Raw genomic sequence first — 18,518 nt, 5'->3', positions numbered from 1 at the left:
TTGAGAAAGACTATGGATGATCCCTGATGGGGTCCTTGAAACAGGACTTGTCCTAAAATCTAGTTTAGCAGAATGACTAGCAGGCCACCTATCACCAGATGTTCATAGAACTTAGTGAGATCATGGATGATGGTTTCTGATTACTTACAATCCCCAGGTGATTTTCGGAGTCAAGAGTACTTCAGTAAGTAACCCATAGCTACAATTTTAAGGACATCCGAGTCTAACCTGGAGACTTGAGGTCTAAATAAAGAGTCAGAAGATCTGTTCTTTGACTTAGGCAGAGCATCTTGTGCTCCAGAGCATCTTGCTGTGACTAATGCTGGGGCCTGTCCTTGCTGGAAAAGGCTCAGCCTGCCAGTTGAAGGGAAGATAGAGGAAGAGGCATTGATAGCATCCTTCTTCCCTCAACTCTGGTGATGGAGTTGCAGGGAACAGAGGTGGAAGACCATTGTGGCTAGTTAATTTGGGAGTCTGAAAATGAGTAGTTGCAATTTTCATTCCCAGTTCTTTTCATTTTTATTAAAGATTTCATTCATACTTGTGAAAAGCTCTGCCATGAAGGAGACTGTGGACCATGCTCTCGCACATCAGTTATTTCCTGCAGATGCTCTTTCAGAACAAAGGTAAATCCTACAGAATGCTAGAGTTGTTGCCACCAGTGCCTTTTATTTGTTTGTTTGTTTGTTTGTTTATGGCTGCATTGGGTCTTCTTTGCTGTGCGCGGGCTTTCTCTAGTTGCGGCAAGCGGGGACTACTCTTCGCTGCGGTGCACGGGCTTCTCGTTGCAGTGGCTTCTCTTGTTACAGAGCATGGGCTCTAGGCACATGGGCTTCAGTAGTTGTGGCGAGCAGGCTCTAGAGCTCAGGCTCAGTGGTTGTGGTGCATGGGCTTAGTTGCTCCACGGCATGCGGGATCTTCCCTGACCAGGGCTCGAACCCGTGTCCCCTGCATCGGCAGGTGGATTCTTAACCACTGTGCCACTGGGGAAGCACCCGATACCTTTTAAATTGGTGGTTGTGGGAGGGAAGGAATCAAAATAACCTCAGGCTTATTCCTGTTAATACTGTGTATGATTGATTCAATCCAGCCAATGTATACCGACATCTACTATGGACCAGTTGTAGGATAGGTATGAAGGGGTATGGCACGCAAGGGTCAGAGACCAGTAATAGGCTTAGGGCACATATACAAGTAGCTTGACCAAATACAAGTGTGATAATGCTAGATGCCAGAAGAGAAGAACAATAGCACCGTTGCAAGCAGTTAGCTCACTAAGTTAGAGGGAACACAGTCCACAAGATCGCCCTCACTTCTGACACCCACTGCAGGAGTTCAGACAATTGCTGAATTAGAACAGTCCACATGACCACCCTCACCTCTGATACCAACTACAATCCAGTGGTCCCCAAGGCTACCCTCAAGGTTTGATTATTCTCTAGAAGAACTCACAGAACTCATTGAAAACTGTTATACTCTTGATTACAATTTACTACAGGGAAAGGATACAGATTAAAATCAACCAAAGGAAGAAGCATGTAGGGCAGAATGCAAAAAGTACCAAATATGAAGCTTCCAGTTGTCCTCTCCCCATGGAGTTGGAACAGCGTTACTTTCTCAGCACTAGTGTGTGATTGTATGCGTGGGGTATTGCCAACCAATGAACCTCACCCACCAGAGAGTGGGTGGTCAGTTTTTATTGGGGCTCCATCATGTAGGCATGGTTGACTGCCCATGTAGCTGATCTCAGCCTCCAGTCCCTCCAGAAGTCTACTAACATTGTGTGACCCAAAGTCCATGCCCTAAACCACATCATTGGTCTTTCGGTGTGACCAGCCTGCACCCTAAATCATGTTAGACTGTCTGGTGACCCAAGGCTCCAGGAAAACAACGACACTCCCATTAGGCATGATATTCCAAGATTATCTCCCAGAAGCCAATGGCAAAGGCCAGACCTCTCTTCAGATAGTGTTAATTTTTCACTATACAACTGTTTTGTCAATCTCTGCTTTCTGCCTGGGACAAACTTCATTGGATTTATGTATTATAAAAAGTCATTTTACCATTTTGGAATTAGTGCCCATTTCTGTGTCTGTAACCAGAAGAGGCAAGAAGCTTTCCTCTGAAGTCTGTAGGTAATCCAACTTGGGGAACATACTGAATGTTGATCTGTCCTGCTGTCTGATGTACTTCTGGTCATTTCAGTGCATATCGGCACCTGTCCCAGCAGAGCACAGGCCTGGGTAGAGCCAGAATTCTGAGTAGTTGATTCTATTTGTTAAATACAGCCCAAGGTCTGGGTAGCAGCTGACTTGCAAATGATTCTGAGGATATTGTCCATAAATTGGGAGCTAGTTTAATAGGTAAGCTTCAGAATTAAAGAAAAACTTGTCAAAGTAGTGCAATTTACATGTGACAAAAGTTGTGTGAGGTTGTGTGGGTTTTTTTCTGAATGAAGTCACAATACATAGGACAGTAAAGGAATTTTGAATGTCAGGTACAGGACCATTTTATGCTTTGTAAATACCAGCTTGAAGACTGTGAGATACTCTGATTTAGTAATCATAAATTTAGTAATGCCTAGAGGTGCTCTTTGTAACCAAGAATTACAAACAGGGTTGGGATACACAGCTGTCAGTTTGCTTGTTTCTCCCCAGCAATCCCTTTCTCTGTCTCTGTGCTTTTTTGCTTCTCATTCACTCTCTGTCCTCACTCCCCCTAACAGTGGATCCCATGGCAGTGAGTGTATTATTGAAAAGCTATGTGTAAATTGAATTTTTTTTGCAAATAAAAGTCTTATTCTAAAATTGCTGGAGGAGCTCACTATCAATATGAATTCTGTTAAACAGTTTGACAAAATGAAAGATCTCTTTGAAACACTGATAATCACCTCATTGTTCAGCCAGATTTTTCCTGAAATATCTTTTGTACTGGAATGGGCTTTTCCAGGGAAGTGAGTTTTCTAGATAAATAAAAACTTATTTCTTAAAGCTTCAAAAGTTCTTCTCTTTTAATCACTTTGGTAGGAGTCTTTGAGAAATGTTTGCTCTATCTTACTACCTATTAACAAAGAACCCTGTATTTAAGTTTTTATTGGTAATTCATATTTAGTATAGGGATTTATGGGAGTTCTGTCTTTCCCTGCAGGTGTACATACCACTCCAGCATGTCATTTCTTTTTCTTTTTCTTTTTTTTTTTCTCAACTCCAAACAGCCTCACGTTGTGGGGTGGCTGGCGCCTGTCAGGGAGAGTCCCTTCCAGTTCCCTGGAATGAATGCGCTCTGGCAGCTAGCTGCTGGGCACTCAGGGAAGGGGCTGCCTCTGGCCAGGGTCGACCCGGCACGAGCACAGACCCCTAGGCTGGCTTCGCCAAAATTGTCACTGAACACAAGTTAATGCGCCTGACGCACAGTGAGGCCAAACAAATAAAACTTCGGGGTTTGGAGCAGAGAAAGGTTTATCGTAGGGCCAAGCAAGGAGAATGGTGGCTTGTGCTCAAAACCCCCAAACTCCCAGCATTTCCTGTGTACAATCCGGTGTTTGTATTAACTGGGGCACTCAAGCAATTTCATGAGTCACTTTTGCTTTGTATCTCTAGAGAACATATGGGGAATTTTTTCATGTCATAGAACCGAGCCAACTCATTGATTTACCGAAAACATTTTTCTAGCCAAGAAGCTTCAATTTCTTAGACATCTTCACGTCTGTTATCAGCCCCAGCAGCTGCCCCCCTTTTTCAGGGTCATTTTCACTAAGAAGAAATGTTTTTATCATTTTGCTTATTTCTGGGTACATAGCAACCCGTCCATGACATCAAAGCCAAATTCAGATGTAGGTGCTGGGCAGCCAGCCAGGCTCACTCTCTCCCAAGTGACTGACTCGCCCTTCACACAGCAGCCTCCCCACACATGTTATTCAGGAACATTTTTCAGCAAAATTACATGTGATAGACCTTTGAGGCCATTCACACATGATTGAAACCAGGGTAGCAAAACTTTGAATGGCAAAGGACTTCTGTATTCCACTCTGCTACAGTTCAGCTGCATTGCCAGGGATACTTTTGAGCATGTAGAGCTGTTTGTCCCTGCATCAGATGGTGCTGATTGTTACATATTTTCAATTCTTGTATCTGCTTTTTATGGCTTTTTCTGTCTGTACCCTTGCCAGACAGTTATTTCTCTTTGCTTTGCATACCTTTAGTAGTCAGTCCTTCTTTCCTTTCAGATTTTATAATACGTAGTCTGCTGTGAGTTTGGAGGTCAGACCACAAAGAATGTTATATTTGCATGAAAAGTCATTAGACCTGGGGCCCTGTTGTGAGTAAAGCTTACAGGGACTGGGCAAACGTAGCTCCAGATAGGTGAAGTTGGTGAATAAGTGACTGCCAGAGAAGTACTGGGTATTTGGGGTATGCATGTTACATTTAGCATTATACTGCAGTTATGTTGTTTCATTTATTCCTAAAGTAGTTACTATTCCCTTTTCTTTCTCCATAGGAGCTTCCGTGTACCAATCTCAAAAGCGAAGGTATGACTGGGAAGGGGCATGAGGTAACTTTCTGGGGTGAAGGTAATTTTTTACATCTTGACAGGGGAATGGGTTATGTGTTTGTCAGAATTCAGTGAAGGTACTTTGTGCATTTAACTGTATGTAACTTTTACCTCAAAAGAAAAAAAAAAAGAACCATAAATTGAATTCTGGTTAGTGAAATGCTGTAAAATACCGGGGAAGTGTATTCATGTATGCAGCTTACTTTGAAAAGCATCCAAAATTAAGATAAACTGATAGTTGGATGGAAGAATAGAGAGTTATGAGAAAAAGCAACTACTGGTAGAGGCTAGGTAGTGGGCATAGTGTTCACTATAAACTCGTTTCAACTTTTTTATATGTTTGAAATTTTTCATAATAAAATGTTGATATGGGAAGGGAAGGTAAATAATATGTAATGAAGCAAACTTTGTAAAAACTGACTCTGATGCTTGATCCCCTTATGGCTTGATAGGACTGTTGGATACCTAGAACAGGGGTACTCAGCCAGCAGCCTTCTTAACCTTTAGGCCTAGAATATTGTTTCTTCCTTTGTCCTTGATCCTGATACTCCACTTTATTATGGTTCTGTTCTTGTTTTACCAACTGTCACATAGTCTTTGTTTAAGCCACCTTAAAACTGTTTTGGAAAAGTGATGGAAGATAAACTTATACAAAATAAAAGCTCTTAATTCTGGTCAGAAAGAAAGCTGTATTGGTTAAGGTGCTTTTGGCTACAGGTATCAAAAAACCCAAGGAAAAATGACTTTAGCTCTCAGGAGGTTTACTGTCTCTCATAACAGGAAGTCTGGAGGCAGAACAAGTCCAAGGTTTTAATAACAAACCCAGTGATTCTAGGACTCCAGTCCAGCTTCCTGTGATTTTCTTGGTTTTCCCCTCATGGGTATAAGTTAGCTACAGCAATTTCACGCATTGAGTCATCTCCCAGCAACATCTAAAGAAAAGAAGGAGAGATTCTTCTCTTCCTTCTTGAGAGCAAGGAAGACAGTCCTGAAAGACCCTCAGTATGCTTTTTATCACATGTTCCTGCCCAGTCCCTTCACTAACAAGGGGAATGGAATTACCATGACAGGCTACACTATTCAGCATTCACTCCTGTAATGGGGGAACACGTGGGTGCCCAATTTCTGAACAAAACTAAGGATCTGTTAGCCTGAGGAAGGTGGAGAATGGCTGAATATCTGCCTCAACTGTCTGAATATTTGACATAACCAGAAATATCTTCCTCAAAACGACAGTCAAAATTTTGGTAATTAAAAAATATAATTGGAAAAACTTACTATATTAATACATAATTTTTAATAATTAAAAAATTAATAAAATAGTAAAAAGTAGAAATACACCCTCACCCCATTTTCCCCTCCTAGTTCCATTCCCCTGATAAAACCACATCATTAGTTTGTTGGGTGTGGGTCCAGATCTTTTTCTGTATTCATACAGGTGTATACATGTGCTATTATGGTTCTTGCTAAACATACTGGAACTTGTTTTTTTCCCCTAAGTAATATATCAAAGACATTTTTCCATGTCAGTGTGTATAGCTCTCCCTCTTGAGAACATTCTTTATGTGGATATGCCATAGTATAGTTCACCATTGCTCTTTTGTTGGTCATTTAGGTTGTCTCCAATTTTTCCCCATTACAGATAATGCTGTAACCATCTTGTTACTTTTTTAGCTTATGATGAAAATTTTCAATCATATGTGAAAGTAGAGAGACTAGTATAGTGAATCCCTATGTACCTACCACCAGTTATCAGCATTTTGCCCATCTTCTTTCTTCATCCATCCCTCTCTTTCCTATTTTTAATTTTCACTGAAGTACTTTGAAAACAAATCCCAAACGTTATTTCACCGGTAAACACTTCATCGCCTTCAGCACCTTTATTGAGATAATATTCACAGAACATACAATGAAACATTTTTTTGTTTTGTTTTGTTTTTTCTTTTTTTAATAAATTTATTTACTTTTTGGCTGTGTTGTGTCTTCGTTGCTGTGCACGGGCTTTCTCTAGTTGTGGCGAGCAGGGGCTACTCTTTGTTGTGGTGTGTGGGCTTCTCATTGTGGTGGCCTCTTTGTTGCAGAGCACAGGCTCTAGGCACACACGCTGCAGTAGTTGTGGCATGCGGGCTCAGTAGTTGTGGCTTGCGGGCTCTAGAGCACAGGCTCAGCAGTTGTGGCACACAGGCTTAGTTGCTCCACGGCATGTGGGGTCCTCCCAGACCAGGGCTCGAACCCGTGTCCCCTGCATTGGCAGGCGGATTCCCAACCACTGCACCACCAGGGAAGTCCTCAGTGAAACATTTTAAAGTGTACAATTCAGTGGCATTTAGTACCTTCACAGTGTTTTAAAACCATCACCTCTGTCAATTCTAAAATGGGTTCATCATCCCAAAAGGAAACCCTTTGTTTACTGAGTTTTCATTCCCCACTCACCCCTCCCCACCAGCCCTGGCAACCACTACTCTGCTTCCTGTCTCTGTGGATTTAATTATTCTGAGTATTTCATATAAATGAAATCATATAATATGTAACCTTTTGTCTCTGGCTTCTTTCATTTAGCATGTTGTTAAGGTTCATCCACCTTGTAGCACGCATCAGTACTTCATTCCTCTTTATGGCTGAATAATATTCTGTTGTATATATATACCACAGCTTGTTTATCCATTCATCTGTTGGTGGACATTTGGTTTCCTTCTTTTGACTATTGCAACTAGTGCTGCTATGAACATTTGTACACAAGCTTTTATCTGAGAACCTGTTGTAAATTCTTTTGGTTATGTACCTAGAAATGGAATTGCTGGATTATATGTTGGTTATAGGTAGAATTTTTTTAAAAGAACTGCTATATTGTTTTCTACAGTAGCTACACTATTTTACAGTCCCACCAGTAATGTATGAGGGTTTCATTTTCTCCACATCCTCTCCAACACTTGTTATTTTCTGTTTTTTATTACTACTATTATTATTATTACTGTTATTGACATCCTCAGTGGGTATGAAATGATAAGTCATTGTGGTTTTGATTTGCATTCCCTGATAACTAATGATGTTGGGCATTTTTTCATGTACTTGGCCATTTGTATATCTTCTTTGGAAAAGTCTATTCCTTTACCATTTTTAAATTGGGTTGTCTTTTTGTTATTGAGTTGAAAGAGTTCTTTATATATTTTGGATCGTAGACACTTATGAGATAACTGATCTGCAAATATTTTCTCCCATTATGTTGTTGTCTTTTCTTGATGGTGTCCTCTGATGCACAAAAGCTTTAAATTTTGATCAAATTTATTTTTCTTTTGTTGCTTGTGCTTTTGGTGTCCTAGCTACTTTTGAAAGTGTATCTGTAGGAAGCATTACTTAAAATGGAATTGCCACTTAAATTTTTGATAGATACATATGTACTCCAAAAGTTTATTCTCCCATCCACTAAGTGTGTGTGCCTTTTTCTCCACACCTTCACCTGTTCCATACATTAATCAGTCTTCCTATTTCCTTTTCTTCTTTTTTTTTTTTTTTTTTTTTTGCGGCACGCGGGCCTCTCACCGCTGTGGCCTCTCCCGCTGCGGAGCACAGGCTCCGGACGCGCAGGCTCAGCGGCCATGGCTCACGGGCCCAGCCGCTCCGCGGCACGTGGGATCTTCCCAGACCGGGGCACGAACCCGCGTCCCCTGCATCGGCAGGCGGACTCCCAACCACTGCGCCACCAGGGAAGCCCTTTCCTTTTCTTCTTACAAATTTTTTTTTTTTTTTGGTTGCGTTGGGTCTTTGTTGCTATGCCCAGGCCTTCTCTAGTTGAGGTGAGCAGGGGCTACTCTTCGTTGCAGTGTGTGGGCTTCTCGTTGCGGTGGCTTCTCGTTGCGGAGCACGGGCTCTAGGCACGTGGGCTTCAGTAGTTGTGGCACACAGGCTCAGTAGTTGTGGTGCACAGGCTTAGTCACTCCACAGCATGTGGGATCTTCCCGGACCAGGGCTCGAACCCATGTCCCCTACATTGGCAGGCAGGTCCTTAGCCCCTGAGCCACCAGGGAAGCCCCCTCTTCTTCCAGTTTTATTGAGATATAATTGACATATAGCACTGTATAAGCTTAAAGTGTACAGCATAATAAGTTTTTGTTTTTAACATCTTTATTGGGGTATAATTGCTTTACCATGGTTTGTTAGTTTCTGCTTTATAACAAAGTGAATCAGCTATACATATACATATATCCCCATATCTCCTCTTTCTTGTGTCTCCCTCCCATCCTCCCTATCCCACCCCTCTAGGTGGTCACAAAGCACCGAGCTGATCTCCCTGTGCTATGCAACTGCTTCCCACTAGCTATCTATTTTACATTTGGTAGTGTATATATGTCCATGCCACTCTCTCACTTTGTCCCAACTTACCCTTCCCCCCTCCCCGTGTCCTCAAGTCCTTTCTCTATGTCTGCGTCTTTATTCCTGTCCCAGCATAATAATTTGACTTACATACATCATGAAATGATTATTGCAATAAGTTTAGTGAACATTCATCAATTCATATAGATGGAAAATGAAAGAAATAGAAAAAAAAAATTTTGTCTGTGTTGAGAGCTCTTACTTCACTCTCTTAACAACTTTCGTATATAACACACAGCAGTGTTAATTATATTTATCATGTGGTACATTACATCCCTAATACTTATTTATCTGATAACTGGAAGTTTGTGCCCTTTGACTGCCTTCATCCAATTCCCCCTCTACCCACCCCCCCACCTCTAATAACCACAAATATGATCTCTTTTTTATGAGTTTGTTTGTTTTTGAAGTATAATTGACCTACAACACTCTGTTAGTTCCTATTACACAGCATAGTGTTTTTTTCTGTACATTTCAAAATGATCACCACAATAAGTCTAGTTACATTATGTCGCCATACAAAGATATTATTTAGTTATTGACTATATTCCCTACACTGTGCATTTCATACCCATGAATCATTGGTTTTGCAACTGGAAGTTTGTACCTCTCACCTATTTCTTTTTTCCACCTACCCGCCTTTCCTCTGGCAACCACCTGTTTGTTCTCTGTATCTATACTGTTTCTGTTTTGTTATGTTTGTTCATTTGTTTTGTTTCTTAGATTCCACATATAAGTGAAATCATACAGTATTTGTCTTTCTCTGTCTTATTTCGCTTAGCATAATATCCTCTAGGACCATCCATGTTGTCACAAATGGCAAGATTTCTTTTTTTTAATGGCTGAGTAATATTCCATTGTATATATTCCACATCTTTATCCATTCATCTATCAGTGGGCACTTGGGTAGTCTTCCTATTTTCTTTTCTATTTTTTTGACTGTCTGGCAAGTGAAAAGTGATATTTAAATAGTATGCATTTTCACCATAACTAATTTACTTACATTATTACATTTGTATTTCTTCAGCCTGTAGTCACACAAATATTTGTTGAATGAATGTTCATGTCCTCTGACTTCTTTTTCTTCTTAATTGTTCATAGCAGATGCTACATTTATGTGTGACAAGAGGTGTAACAAGAAACGGTTATGTGGACGGCATAAATGTAACGAGATATGCTGTGTGGTAAGTGGACCTATCATTAGGCAGTATCAGATTGCATTCATCTAGGGGCTGGGCTTCTGGAAGCCTCCGCCATCTAGAATGCAGCCCAGATTTGGAAATCACTGGGAGAGGCCCCTGAGCAGCAGTCAGAATGCTGCCCAGAAAGACAGACTGGTCCTTTTTAGGCCTCAGCCAGGTCAAGAAGCCAGCTGATGGCAACATGGAGGAAAGGAAAGAAGAAAGACAGAAGGCCTCAGGCCCCAGAGCTCAAGACCACTGGATAAGCATGTAGTCATCTGCAGGAGACTGTATGCTGTCCCAGCACACAGACTGGCTTGGCCTTAGCAACTCAGGCTTCAAGTTTCATATATTCCATGGGTCAGATCAGTAGGCAAAATGAGCATGGCTTTTTTTTTCCCAGAAGAGGGGCCTCCATTCTTGGGTATTCTTTTTTTTTTTTTTGGCTGTGTCAGGTTTTAGTTGTGGCACATGGGTTCTTTGTTGAGGCATGCGGGATCTTTTTGTTGCGGCGCACGGGCTTCTCTCTAGTCGTGGCATGCAGGTTTTCTCTCTCTAGTTGTGTGGCTCACAGGTTCCAGAGCTTATGGGCTCTGTAGTTTGCAGCACATGGGCTCTCTAGTTGAGGTGCACGAGCTCAGTAGTTGTGGCATACGGGCTTAGTTGCCCCGCGGCATGTGGGATCTTATTTCCCCGATCAGGGATTGAACCCACGTCCCCTGCATTGGAAGGAGGATTCTTTACCACTGGACCACCAGGGAAGTCCCGAGTGTGGCATTTTTTAAAGAACAGGTTTCAGTTATCTGAAATATTCACTTCTGTGGAACTAAATAAAGGAAGCACTACCTGGCAGTGGATACTGTGTTATCGTGTGTATGTGTGTGTGTGTGTGTGTGTGTGTGTGTGTGTGTGTGTAAACAAGGTAACACAGTACCAATAGTAAAGTAGTACATATATACACACACATATATAATACACAATTGTTATTTTTAGCATTTATATTGACAGTGTGAAGAGTGATGAAATTGTTCTGTGTATCAAGACTTACTTATAAACCAGTGTTTGAAAGTTTAAAGACTTCCTCTTATTACTGAATATTTCAAACATATATAAAAGCAGAGAGACAAGTATGAGTCCCATATGCCCAACATCTATCTTCAGTAGTGATCAGGTCATGACTAATCTTGTTTCATTCCCCACCTACTCCCCCTCCTTTGATTATTTTGAAGCTAATTCCAGATATCATGCGATCTATAATTGTGGAGAACTTCTTTATTAATCTTGTTTATGGAAAATATAAAATGGAGTTAATTTTGTAAACATATATAAATCTCTCAGGAATTCCCTGGCAGTCCAGTGGTTAGGACTCTGCGCTTCCTTTGCCGGAGGCACAGGTTCGATGCCTGGTCGGGGAACTAAGATCCTGCATGCAATCAATCAATCAGTCAATCAGTATCTCTCCTCCTAGGATAAGGAGCACAAGTGTCCTTTGATTTGTGGGAGGAAACTCCGCTGTGGCCTTCATAGATGTGAAGAACCTTGTCATCGTGGGAACTGCCAAACATGCTGGCAAGCTAGTGAGTGTCTTCACTGTATACTTTATTGTATAGAGTTTTCTAGAAAGTCAGGAATGATATATTCTGAGTGATTGATTTTCTTAGGTTGGTATGGATTACTGAATTAATAAGCCTTAGTATTTCAGCTATATTGAGACTTTTTTTTAAAAGAGGGTATTAAATCATTTATTGATTACACATGATAATGGATGATTCCCATCTATAACTTTATCTGGTACCGTAATTCAGTTTAGATATATTGCATAGGATGTGCCAACAATCATATTAATAACCAGAAAACTCTAACTTTGCTTGGGTGACCCTTTTAACAGTGAACTCCAGGTCACAACACAGTAACTGTCAGTTCAGCTGAAGACAATGGCTTCTCCACCCAAGCAGGTTGTAAATAAATTTCGAATGGGCCCTGACATCACCCTGAAGGAATTCTGACTTCACATTGTTGGGGTGAAGTTTACCAAAATGGCTTCAGAGTAGACTAACTTTACACAGCACATTTTTTAAAAAGACACATTTATTCAGCTTCATGAGTGGACTATTACATTTAGCAATCAACAGCATGGGTGCAAAAAAAAAAGTCTACATTAAAACCCTTTGTTGGAATGCTTTACGTTTTCTACAGAACAGAAACTAAAATAACCTGTTATACAATTAGTCACAAATACAGTCCTCGAGTTTTTTTGCCCATACACATGAGTATTGTCAAAAACATGTCTTCTTTGTAGCAGCTAGGTCCTGCCAGCACTGTGCTTGGCCGAGTTCACAAATCTCTTGTAACCTGTAGCTTCCCTGTCACTTCCCTGGCTCTCCTCTCCTGCTAAGCTTTGTTTCCTGGCAGTAATTAAAACCTGCTGCCAAAAAAAAACCTGCTGCCACTGCCATAGCTACTGCTGCTGCTGGAACTACCATAGCCACCTTGGTTTCATGGTTTGGCAAAGTATTGGCCTCCACCACCATAGGGGCCAGAACTTCTGCCTCCAAAGTTTCCTCCTTTCATGGGTCCAAAATTTGAAGATTGATTGTTGTAATTGCCAGAATCATTGTAACTTCTGCCACCTACAAAATGGCTTCCGTCATTACCAAATCCATTACTGCCATTCCCACTGCCACCATATCCCCCACCACCACGGCTGCCACCAAAGGCATCTCGACCACTGACGTTCCCTCCACAACCAGAGTTGTCATTCCCACCAAAACCCCCTCCACGACCACCACCAAAGTTTCAGAACCACTTCGACCTCTTTGGCTGGATGAAGCGCTAGCCTTCTCTTGCTTAGATAGGGCTTTCCTTACTTCACAGTTGTGGCCGTTCACTGTGTGATATTTCTGAATGACAGTCTTGTCTGCGGAGTCATGGTCATCAAAGGTTATGAAAGCAAAGCCTCTGTTTTTGCCACTGCCTCAGTCAGTCATGATTTCAGTCACTTCAGTTTTCCCACACTGTTCAAAATAATCTCTTAGGTGATGTTCTTCAGTGTCTTCTTTAATGCCACCAACAAAAATCTTTTTCACGGTTAAGTGGACACCAGGTCTTTGAGAATCTTCTCTTGAGACGGCCCTCTTTGGTTCCCCAACTCTTCCATCCACCTCGTGTGGCCTCGCATCCATGGCCGCATCCACCTCCTCTGCAATGGCATACATGACAAACCCGAAGCCTCTGGAGCACCTGGTGTTTGGACCCCTCGTTACCACACAGTCTTTGAGCGCTGCCCGCTGCTCAGGTGGCTTCTCAGACTGTCATCAATTGTTTCAAAGCTCAGATGTCTGGTGAGGAGCTTCCACAGCTGTTCGGGCTCTTTGGGAGACTCTGACTTAGACACGACGGCAGTAGAGGGGGGAGGCTTCAATGATGCTTACTCGGCGGTGACCATGGGCAAAAAAGCTATTAAGACTTTTAAAGAAGTTATTCCTCTGTTGTCGCTGAATGTATGAAACTTGGGATGTAAGCAATGATCCTAAGATGGGGTCTGCTTGTGTTACAATATTAAAAACTCGCATTCATTAATACACTACCAATCCCATCAGAAAACTCTGGGGAAAAGTATTAGGAAGTTGTCAAGCTCATAGTGATAAATGCATATTTTCCAAAATTCTGTTTTCACTTGAAAGCTTGAATGTTATTGTTGGCAGCAAAGTCAGTTTTCTTAAAGTGATGGTTTCACTGTTAATTTTTCATAAACGTCTGCCAAAATACCCAAGTCTGAATAATCATAGTTTGTCGGCCACTTTTTCAAGTAAAACGGTGTGTTATGAAAAAATAAGTTAATACGACTCAGAAGAGTGCAGTTCTTTAGAATGACCAGAGGTCAGACAGCCGTCCATATCTGAGGGTTCCATATCCATGGATTCCACATCCATAGTTTCGACCAACTGTGGGTTGAAAATGTTCAAGGGGAGAAATTCTAGAAAGTTCCAAAAACAAAACTTGAATTTGTTTTGTGCTGGCAGCTATTTATGTAGCATTTACATTGCATTGGGTATTATTAGTAACCTAGAGATGATGTAAAGTATACAGGAGGATGTGCATAGGTTATATGCAAATACTACAACATATTATATAAGGGACTTGAGCATTCTTGGATTTTGGTACCCATGGGGGTCCTGGAACCAATCCCTCCCCGCCAGGATACTGAGGGACAACTGTATTTTTGTGTGCAACAAAAGTGCTTGAAGCAGATACCCTATTTTGTTCCACAGAATATTAGAAAGACATGTATTTATGGGTCAAGATTTTTTTTTACTTCTTCATCAAGGACTTTCTTAAGTGAAATTGTCATTTTTTATCTACTCTAAGTATGTGGCAGTGAAAAATACAATGGTTACAGTTTGGCACTACTGCCTTATTTGTGCTAATGCCCTGGCAGTATTACCAGCTGTTGGTTTTTCAACATCAGTGCAAATGTCAACATAGTGAAAAAAGCAAATAGTATCTAAGTATTATTATGAAAATAAATTTGACCTTGTAGACTCCCTGAAAGGATCAGGGAGTCCTAGGGGTCAACTGAGCACTCTTTGAGAACTGCTACATTAAAAGATTAGCCTATATCAGGGTTTCCCAACATACCTTCGGTGGAATACTAGGCCTACCATATTTCAAAAAGGAGTTAAGTGCTTTGTTATAAATCACACACGTGGAGTTCCGTAGAAACAAGTAATGTAGCCTCTTACTCTTTCCCTAGCTGTTTCACATATATTAGTCCACCCCCACAATAAACTTTTGAGTGGACAGGTCAAAGTTTGGTATCCCCATTTGACCAAAAGGAAGCAATCTCAAGAGTCGTTAAGTTACCTGCCCACAGTCACTGCACAAGTGAGAAGTAGGTCCAGGACTAGAAGCCTAAGTCTCCTGCTATATTTACAGGGCTCTTTCCACCACGTTGTGTAGCCTCTGAAGAGTTTTCTGGAGAGTGCTGACTGGAGAAGAGCAGTGGGTAGAGGAATCCTGGAGGGCCTGGGCTTTCTGACTCTTGGTCTCTAGTTGAGAACCATGGCCAAAGACCCAGCCTCTACTAAGGACCAGGATTGAAGAACTAGCTCCCCTTTGGGTCTGAGGGTTAGTAGAGCTCTTGACAAAGTGGGCCGCTTGTTGGAGGCCCCATGTGAGTTCTCATTTTGATTGGGCTTGTGAACTGTGCCTAGTGAACTCAGATGTAGCTCTCGGCTTCATCTCAACTTCATATTTTTATCATGATAGATGTCAGTTATACTTACAAGAATTTTTTTTTAATGGCTTCAGTGGCTCTCTGAAGTTTATATTCAAAAGCATATTTTTCTGTGTTTGTTAACTACCTGTGGCTTTCATAATCTCTATCCATTTTCCTAACCAAAAAGTTAAAGAAATTTTCCTAACCAAAAAGTTTTTATCATGATAGATGTCAGTTATACTTACAAGAATTTTTTTTTAATGGCTTCAGTGGCTCTCTGAAGTTTATATTCAAAAGCATATTTTTCTGTGTTTGTTAACTACCTGTGGCTTTCATAATCTCTATCCATTTTCCTAACCAAAAAGTTAAAGAAAAGAATCTGTTTCTTTAGTGGAAGTCTCCTGTTCTGTCAAAAGAGATGGTCTGTAGATCTTTTGTTTATAAAATACATGTAAAAATGTCTTGGAATACTCATGGACTTAAAGTTTGTTGCAAGTAAAAATTGAACACTTTGCCAGCAGTTCAACGTTAATGAAATAAAAACCTTTTTTAAAAGAGCAGCCCCCCAAAAAATTCTCCTCTAAAAATACAACCCAAAAAAAAAAAAAAAGTGTGTGTGTAATTATCTTGTGCTTCAAATTCTCAAATTCATGAAGGGTTGTTTTGTTTCACCTGCGGCTTCACTAGGTTTTGATGAATTAACCTGCCACTGTGGCGCATCGGTGATCTACCCTCCAGTTCCCTGTGGTACCAGGCCCCCTGAGTGTACCCAGACCTGTGCCAGAGTCCATGAATGTGACCATCCAGGTGGGTCCTGTCTCCTTGCCTCCACACCTCACAGCCTGCTCACACTGTGTCATTTAGGATGTTGCATGATGGTCTTCACTGCTGTGAGGTTACACTGTGGTAGCCCTTCCTTGTTCCCTGTGCTCGGGCTGCTTCTGTGAAGATGGGTCTGAGATCTGGGCCACAGCTGGGAATCACAGTGCCTTACAGTGCTTTACTCTGTGGATGTCAAACACACCCAAAGGGTTGGGAGAATCCCCAGCTGGTCTTGTCTTCTTTCTTTGTGGCCTCCACTTCTGTTGCATATTTCAAAGTTAAGCATCTTTTTGTAAAGTTAAGAGTAATTCGGTTTTGTTGTTGTTGTAGACACAATATATGTTTATTACATAAAAAGGAAGAGAGAAAGAAAGAAGATAGAGATAAAGTCAAAAGATTGAAATTAAATAATCTCTTATGTCACCTTTTAGGAATTACGCCCTGGTGTATATTTTTCAGGGCCTTTTTCCATGGGCAAAAATATATATTTGTATTTTTTTTTCCTAAAATAAAAGTGGGATCCTAATGAACTTATTTTAACTAGATATTTTTCCCTCTTATTATTGTAATTTTAATCTCTCTCCTTATCAGTGAATATTTTTCTAGATGGTAGTGGAGTGTCCTGTTACATGGATGGCCCATAACTGATTCAGTCAGTTTCATGTTGCTGGACATTTGTTTCCAGTTTTTCTGTGATAGACTGCTGTAGACACCAGGTAAATAGCTACTTGACATCACCCATTTTCTGTCCAGTCTAGTCACTGGCTTTCCTCTAGGACCATATTGGCCCTATCATTTCATTTTACCAAGTCCTAGAGGCAAACCTGATATAATTTAAGTCACTGGATTTGATACTTTAAATAAATCTGGCCATATGATTTAGTCTGACAAATAGACAAGCAGTTCTCAATTTTTTAAGTTACAGAGTGAAAAAGAATTAAGTAAATTCCTCATGAAGTGGAAAGTCCCTCCTTTCCTGGAGACCTTAAGGCGGCCCTCCCAGCTTAGTTTGCAAACCCTTGCTGTGGTGTTCACACCAGCATGAAATTAATGTCCAAACAGATACTCACCCACTCACTTGTACTCACTTCCTTTATAGTCACTTGCAGATATTACAAATGAAGTCCAAATCCTGCTGATTGATGTCCATAGTGAGAACTTAACTATTTGTGAGTTGTTTTGTTTTAGCCTGCTTTCATTCAGCATTCACTTAACTTTTCTTGAGTGTTTCTTGTATATCCAGCATGGTGTCAGACATAGAGGGAGGTTCAGAGGAGGGAAAAAATAGCCCATGACCTTGAGGTTGTTCTGTTGTTTCTGAGAGGAAGAAGATGGTAGTTGAAAACATTTGACACAACTAGCCAATACATGAAGAAGGGCCAGATAGCATGGCAGCAAGCCATCTGTGTAAGAACTAAGACGTCAGGGAGAGCAAGAGTGCTCAGGTCAGGGTGTGGTCAGCCAAGGAAGGCTTTGTTGTAGGAGATGAGTTTGAATGAACTGCCTCTTCCAGGCAGTAAAGAGATTGAAAGGAGTCAGAGGAAGCATGTTAGATGAGATAACAAAGATGTCTGAACAAAAGGGAGCAGTTGCTGTGTAAGGTAGGACCAAAAGAATCACTGAGTAATGTGGACAGACCATGTGGCAGTGCCACAGGAGACGGAGTAGAAAAACTGCCTCCTTCTCTGCTTCTGTGTCTCTTGCCCCTCAGTTGGGTTTCTTTTTCTCACTCATGTTCATCTTTCAACACTTTAATATAAAGCCAACTACTTTTACTTTTCAGTGACCATTTTAAAAAGTACTCAGCTCTGAAATTTAAAAGTTCCATGTCATAGGCCATTATGATATGTGTAGTAGTCTATGTTTAAACATTATTCCTAATTTTAAACATTACTCCTAATTTTACCTTTCTCTTTCTACAGTATATCATTCTTGTCATAGTGAGGACAAGTGTCCCCCTTGTACTTTTCTAACTCAGAAATGGTGCATGGGCAAACATGAGGTAAGTTTTCTCTCCCAAGTGTTCATTGTTCCAACCAGAGATTTATGATTGGATTTCGTTAAGAGGGTTAACCTCATTGTTTCTCAAAATAAATATACTCCAAGAAGCAGAGATTTGCTGTTGCCACTTTTTTTCTTTTCTTTTTCTTTTCAGTAAGGTATAGTTTGCATAAAATGAAATGTACCCTTTCTAGTGTACAAGTCTATGAGTTGACAGAAGCATTCGTACATGTACCCTTTCTAGTGTACAAGTCTATGAGTTGACAGAAGCATTCGTACAGTCATGTAACCACCACCACAGTCAAGATGTGGAGCATTCATTCACCCCCAAACATTCCTTTGGGCCACTTCATAATTACTCACCCCTTACCTCC

The 18,518-nt window shown here is 41.0% G+C and overlaps 1 protein-coding gene and 1 pseudogene across 2 annotated transcripts in view; one reads left to right on the top strand and one right to left on the bottom strand.

The window, feature by feature from the left end:
• Window positions 1-18,518, top strand: part of NFX1 (nuclear transcription factor, X-box binding 1) — a 79,898-nt gene that overhangs the window by 45,603 nt on the left and 15,777 nt on the right. The window contains exons 10-15 of one of the 2 annotated variants that reach the window (XM_065878617.1): window positions 529-626; window positions 4,498-4,528; window positions 10,024-10,106; window positions 11,572-11,680; window positions 16,009-16,128; window positions 18,066-18,145. In XM_065878617.1, the coding sequence (XP_065734689.1) occupies window positions 529-626; window positions 4,498-4,528; window positions 10,024-10,106; window positions 11,572-11,680; window positions 16,009-16,128; window positions 18,066-18,145 (521 nt within the window). The remainder of the gene's footprint in view (window positions 1-528; window positions 627-4,497; window positions 4,529-10,023; window positions 10,107-11,571; window positions 11,681-16,008; window positions 16,129-18,065; window positions 18,146-18,518) is intronic. The other variant, XM_065878618.1, reaches the window with a different exon arrangement.
• LOC136124462 (heterogeneous nuclear ribonucleoprotein A1-like) lies at window positions 12,519-14,035 on the bottom strand (annotated as a pseudogene).

The sequence above is a fragment of the Phocoena phocoena genome, chromosome 6 (assembly GCF_963924675.1).
Source record: "Phocoena phocoena chromosome 6, mPhoPho1.1, whole genome shotgun sequence".
NCBI classification, from domain to species: domain Eukaryota; kingdom Metazoa; phylum Chordata; class Mammalia; order Artiodactyla; family Phocoenidae; genus Phocoena; species Phocoena phocoena.
Note: the sequence above shows the minus strand (reverse complement) of the source record. Positions and strands in the feature narration are given on the sequence as shown.